The sequence below is a fragment of the Brassica oleracea genome, chromosome C6 (assembly GCF_000695525.1).
Source record: "Brassica oleracea var. oleracea cultivar TO1000 chromosome C6, BOL, whole genome shotgun sequence".
Lineage (NCBI taxonomy): Eukaryota > Viridiplantae > Streptophyta > Magnoliopsida > Brassicales > Brassicaceae > Brassica > Brassica oleracea.
Window position 1 is genome coordinate 21,181,607 of NC_027753.1, and position 6,726 is coordinate 21,188,332.

A 6,726-nucleotide genomic window follows, 5' to 3' on the forward strand; every position below is an offset into this window, starting at 1 on the left:
TTCCGAGGAATTATTTCCGAAGACTTGTTTCGTCGGTATGTCGTTGGAATAACGTTATTCCGACGAAATTCCGAAGATTTTTTCCCTCAGTATCCTTGTTGTTTTCTTGTAGTGAATAATTAAAAAAATCAAAAAACATTTTTTCTAAGGACTCCAATGTGGTATCACCATTGGAGATGCTCTTACCGTTGTAATATATACTCCCTCTGTTTCTAAATATAAGATGTTTAGGTAAAAACACGCATATTAAGAAAATCATTGTTTTGTCTAGAAAGTATCATTAAAACTATAAATTAATGTTATTCAACTAATTACAAAATAGATTATCAAATATAATTGGTTGCACAGTTTTTAATAAAGTAAAAAATTGCCTAGAAAAATAAAAACATCTTATATATTGGAACATAAAAATTCTTTGAAACATCTTACACTTAGTAATAGAGGTAGTATCTTTTAGGAAAAGTTCCAGTAGAAACAAGCATCATCATCTTTCTTTGTTTGGCGTATTTAATCACATAGTTGTTGCAATGTTGTTAACTTTCATATTTCGCTGCTTTGCATATGTACGACTTTCAATCAAACAAGAGAAAGCCTCAGCTTAGAAACGAATATTTGTTTTGGCTTGTATAACTCATAGTTTTATTGCTAGCATTAGAAGTTTAAGGTTTCTCTATTCTGTTTAAAATATACATATATATATATATATACATCATGATTATATATGCAACCATTTGAAGATGAATATCTAAATTACGTACATATAGAAATCATATAACAAAATATATAAGAAAACAAAAAAAAAACATCATTTTGTTCACAAAAAAAAAAAACATCGTGTATAGTTCTTTTTCATTTTACTTCCTTTTGATATATAGGTGCAAATACAAAGGTGACCTGCTATTAAACCGGACTGAATTGTTAGGCAGCACAAGTGAGGTTAGAGTTTAGTACATTAAGTGCAAATCATATAGTTGTGGATTCTTACTAACTAGAGGCGTTGTCAGTAATCAACACATATGCATTTTAACACGTTGTGAATCTTGTAATATATTCCGAATACGTTATTGTTTAAAATGCTTACTGGATCGCATAAATGTGGATACTTAACTAGAACGATAAGTATCTCGTCAATGTGTATCAATATTTTAGTTAGCTAAATACGAGGATTATATAGTTTAATACTTTAGTTTTACCGTAGTCATTTAAACAAAATCCTTAACTGTAAATTTATCAACTATATACGGCTTCAAGTCACATAACAAATCCTATCGTGATAATTATGTCGGTAAAAGAACATAAAAGAAAACGATAAGAACTAGCCCATTGCCCCATACATATATTCTTACCGATTTATAACCACAAAAGATCACGTAATTATCGTTACATATAAATAATCACGTTTTGTGATAAGATTACCAATTGATTAATACAGATACAGATACCACGGAGAGAGGGTCCATCCGTGGGCTGCACCTCCCCTTGGGGATTAGTCTGGGCCTCGGCCTGGGATACCCCCAGGTTAATCAAAAAAGATACATGTTATACGTATGGCGTGAAATTTGCGTGCGAAACCTAAAGGCATGGTCGAAAGTTCTTTGGAATTTTTTTTAAAAAAGTTCTGTGGAAATTTATCTTGTCGCTGTTACAACTTCGCCTTAGTTATTGCTTTCTTCTTCGAATTTGTTTTCTTGTGTTTAAAAAAAAAAAATAACGGTTAGGATTCAACTTGCTCAACGTTTTCGTGGATGCCAAATTTTCGTTTTTTTCATTTCAATTACTTGGTGTCGGTAAAAGAACAATGAAAGAAAAATCTTTAACAACACAATGAAAGAAATACTCAGAAACTGAAAATAATAGAATAGAGATGTACGTTTGAAAATGAATTCTTTGGGACTTGGTGCGCTCTATCAGTTTGATGTATGTAATGAAACTGTTAGTTGATATATGCATTATCATCACCAAGCTTTAAAGATCTAAGGTACAACATGTATTTTCTTATATAAGAAAATATCAAACGCAAGTAATAGAAACTTCAACTGATTAATATAGAACTTATCAAAAAAATAAACAACTTATATTTTCAAAATATGAACCCTCTAGGGTTTTTGATTGATTAAAATATCCTTAAAACACTACATTTTAACACGTGAAGAAGATTTCATTTGAACATAAATTAAGGTATAGATGGTTTGGAAATTATGTCAATTAACACCAAGTATGGGTAATTTGTTAACATTTTCTTAAAAAACTATGGATCATTTGTTCGACACGCAAAAAGAAAGTTGTGGGCTAGTGATGATCTTGATTAGCATACGGTAAGTCCATAAATCGTCATTAGAAATAAGCTGTGTTTTTTTTTTCTCCCGATAAGCTCTATTTTAGAAAAAAAAATTATACTATTAATTGAACAAATCTGAAACTATAAACAAAAACTTTTTTTTTTTACCAAAAATTAACATCAAGACCTTGTTATTGTATTTCAGGTACAGTAATCTAGTCCAAAGAAAGTGGCCGGGAAGCTAACAACGAAACTAAAATAATATTATTATTTTTTTATTATTTTTTTATTATTTTTTTTTAAGAAATAAATATTTTTTCAACCCGAAAACGGGAATTCAGTTTCGGTTACAAGTTCCATTTGAACTAAATTTCCCAAGTCAGAGTATTTCAACCTAGCTTCGCCCACCCACTAGACTCGACACATTCCGCTAAGTCGTTTTTAAAATCCTAAGGAATCGGTAACCGTTCTCAACCATTAACGATGACCACGGGACCGTGAGGTTCTCCTCGTTGCCTCGGATGCCGGAAACTCCCATGTCGTTTCCGGAGTAGTTGGTTCCCGATGAACTCCTTAAAACTTATAATCGTCACTGTCGATGAAGCGCTAGACGAGCCTAGAGATGAAAGAAACTCTTACCAAGAGGACTCCACTTCCAAAGCTGTCACGGAACGTGCAAGAAAACGGGTTGATGTCAACGCCACACCCCGTCGAGTAGCCTCAACCCACCTGCAAGTAAAGTCAAGCCACACTATCGCAAAGCACAAATGAACCATTGCGACACCGGGAAGCGAGCGTAGACGAATTGTTGACCCGAGACGATCAATGACTCCTGAGAATCGCCTATACAATTCTGGCTATCAAGAACTGACATACCGTTTACGAGACCGTGAAAACCAACTTCGGAGTCAGCGAAGCGGTTGTCGATGAGAAGCAGTAAGACATCTCTGATATGAAAGCGGCCACTTCCAAACCGGAGAGCCAGACAGGGAGCCGTGAAGGAAGAATCAGAAGAGAGGCAGAGCAACAAGTAACCATCTAGAAGCCATAGCTACTTGCCGCAACCGCACACGCCGGAACGAAGTCGGATACCATCTCCGTCTGCGTATCATGACTACAGACGCGCACCAGAAAAAGAACCCACCGAGACTCTCTTGGTAACAAGAAGTGAGGGATGAGTCTCACCGACACCGGAAAGAACCAAAAATACCCACCACCGTTACCGCTTGGCACCACCGGTCGACAACGACACCGCCGCAGCCTAAAGGGTGGAGCAAACCTTCAAAGTCCTTCAACGACGCATAATCCGGCGAGATCTAAAAAACAGATCCGATCCAGAAAATTGATCCCGCCAAAACCCTAAAAGCCGACTGCTTCACCACCAGACCTTCTCGCCACAGCACCAGACGAAGCTTGAACCCGCCAGAGAGAGACGCCCCTTGCGCACGGAGCACTCACCGGAGAAACAAACCAGCCCAGGACCGCCAGCATATCGAAGGGGGAGTGAGAGGAGGAGGAACAGCAAAGGTCAAACGAGAGGAAGGGAGAGAGGCTCCTCCGGCGCCGGTATGCGCGCGCACACGTGGCCGGACGCCGGAGAGAAATACACTTCGCTTTAGTTACGGGGAGAGGAGAGAGATGAGAGGATTGAGGAGAGAGAGAGCTAACTAAAATAATACTCTTTCTGGATACAAATGTAAGATGTTCAATATTTTTATCTTGTATACAAATGTATGATGTTTTGAGATATAATTAATGCATTTATTTTTAAAATTTAAACATAGTAAAATTATGAGTGGTGAAACTTTATTGATATAATCAAAAAGTAACAACTAAAATATTGTATTTATTATTTTTTAACATGTGTGTAAAACTCCTATATCGTAAAATCCCGAGGAGGTAGTTGATTGAGACTTTATATCGTAAAAAGATGTGTGTTGGTGCTCTACTAGTTCATTTCATTATTTTTCTCAAATAATAATCATCTCATGATATAAAAGTTTATACACATTTCTCACTATAGATGACACTTGAAAGTTCAGGGACTACCAGATATAAGAACTAAAACACAAGATACCAAGAACGCTTTCTTGTATATTAGAAGTCTGTTAAACAATCTTCCTAGATCTGTTTAATCCGAATTACTCTCAGTCACACACGACTAGAGACGGACCAATTCCTAATCTATCAAAACAGAAAGCACGAGCGACACCTTCAAGTACCCGTCTTTCTTAAGCTCTCAAGAACAAACCTCTTGCTCTAACTTTTCAATCAATAATGCGGCTAACCTCGATATCCACAAAGTAATCAGGTTATATACCCTTAACACAATACCCTAGTTGCCTAAATATTGTGGTAAGCCCAAATCTTCCAAATCTTCTTTGCTTCACGCCAAAGTAACATCTTGGAACCAATGAGATATTGACACGTCATCATCTCATAACCGACTTGTAACAGCAAGTCACACTTCCTATATTGTGCATAACACATCCTCTGTTTCTCAATCCGACAAGCTGCTTTTCTTGAGCTTACATTCTCCCCCTTTTTATCTGAATGTGACAACCTATGCAACCTGCAATGTAAACATCCACGCAGCACACATATCCAAGACAAAGAAACTACTCAACCAGTGATCATCAACTGAGAACATATTTTTTAAATAAGTTGCACACGGAATTGATAAAAGCATAGTCGAAACACATAGTCTGAGTCTTAAATAGTACAAGCTGGATTAAAACTTAAAGTATCATTAAGAAATAAGACATGATCATCCTACGCGTACGCGTCTTCCTCATCTTCATCCTGCTCATTGTTTTCTTCAACCCCTGGATGAGCAACATGTTGCTCATAGTCTCCCCCTGCATAGGTGCACATTTAGAGAAAAATCATTCGTTAGACATAGAGTAGAAAATAAGACAAACACTGTGCATCTCCCTTACTCCTTAGGCGAACTCGAATGGCTTTGAGCCCCGCAATGGTGCGATTGATGTCGTCTTCAAGGCTGGCAGCACTTGAGTCAGCTCCAGACCCACGACCAGCTTTAACATCCTTGACAACAAGCTTCGGTGTTCCAGTGAACTCATCATGAAGCAAATCAGGAGTTATAGTTCGCTGAAAATGGATGACCTGCTGAATCAAGTTAGGGAACATGATACACCGAGTCTTCTCTGTCTGAGTGTTCGCTGCCATTGCAATTATCTGATCATAGACGAGTTTCCCGAAGTCAAATCCAACATGATGATGAAGCATGTAGATGAACCTGAGTCGCCTTTGGTTCATTGAAGTGTAGTTCCTGGTGGGAATCCAATTCGAGCAAACGAGCTTATACAGAACCTGATTCGTAGCTGTGAGATACTTCGAACTCATGTTCTCACCTTGTCTTATTCGTCCATCGGTGAGAAAACCACAAACTTCATCAAGACGTTCATCCATCCAGTTAGGATCTTCTTCAAACCCCGGAATGCAATACATCGAATTAATCAGACTCGGAGAGAAATCAACAAGCGATCCTCTAACATACACCGCTACACCACCATCGTCTCGTTCCTCAGCTTCCGGAAGATTGGCAAGGAATTCGCGGATTACATTGGGCTGATAAGGGTCGAGATCAGTGAGGGTATGAATCAGGCCTGCCCCGATCACAATTCTTCTGACATCAGAGAGATTCTCGTCCGTGAGGGAGATAGACTGCTGAGGAATGAAATTCCACCCTCGGAGCTCTCTGAAGCGCTTAGTCGCCTTGATTGAGAAGAACCATTCAGTCATTGGCATCCTTTTAGGTCGCATAAGCTCTGGATAGAACTGAGCTTTAGTTTGATACACATTCCGACTCTCCTCAAATATCTGTTCTTTGGAGCGATTCGGAGGAGTGTTTGATGCCATCGGAGCTTCGTCGGAGTGGTCGTCTGAGGATTCCCCATCTGAGAGAGACTCGACTTCAAGCTCAACGTTCTTGGGTAGAGGCGCAGTGTCACCAGCTGAGACACGACGGCGGCTCCGCTTGCGCGAGGATGACCCAGAAGAGAGGTCAAGTGGGTTCATCGGAGTAGTCTCGACATTCTTCAGTTTCATGAGCCGCGAGCTTCTCCTTATTGGTTGCATGTTGCTAGTGAGAGAGATCGAGTGCGCCGGCGAGAGAGATAGATAGAGAGAGATGTGACACTTGAAGACAGCTGCATCATACAATCCTCAAAAATAACCCTAATCACACTAACCAAGCCCGTTAGAAACAATAGCACTAGGCCCAAGACATTAGACCCAATATCAACAGCACCTCAGTTTGTGAGAAAGAGAATTTGTGAGATTGATAATCATGTCCTTGCACGCAATGCAGCACACAAAAGAAACATCAACTAAAGCACCTCGCCAGAAGACATACTCCAGAATGTCTTTTAGCGTCCAGAGGAGAGAGACACAGATTGCTTCCCACTCGTACTCAGCCACCAAGA

General features: G+C 39.0%; 1 protein-coding gene across 1 annotated transcript; it reads right to left on the minus strand.

Annotated features, from left to right (window-relative positions):
• Window positions 1-4,621: 4,621 nt before the first annotated feature.
• LOC106297704 lies at window positions 4,622-6,379 on the minus strand. The gene is made up of 3 exons (XM_013733896.1): window positions 5,200-6,379; window positions 5,061-5,136; window positions 4,622-4,850 (listed from the first exon to the last, which is right to left on the minus strand). The coding sequence occupies exons 1-3, from the start codon at window positions 6,377-6,379 to the stop codon at window positions 4,622-4,624; spliced, it is 1,485 nt and encodes a 494-aa protein (XP_013589350.1).
• Between the last annotated feature and the right edge of the window lie 347 nt (window positions 6,380-6,726).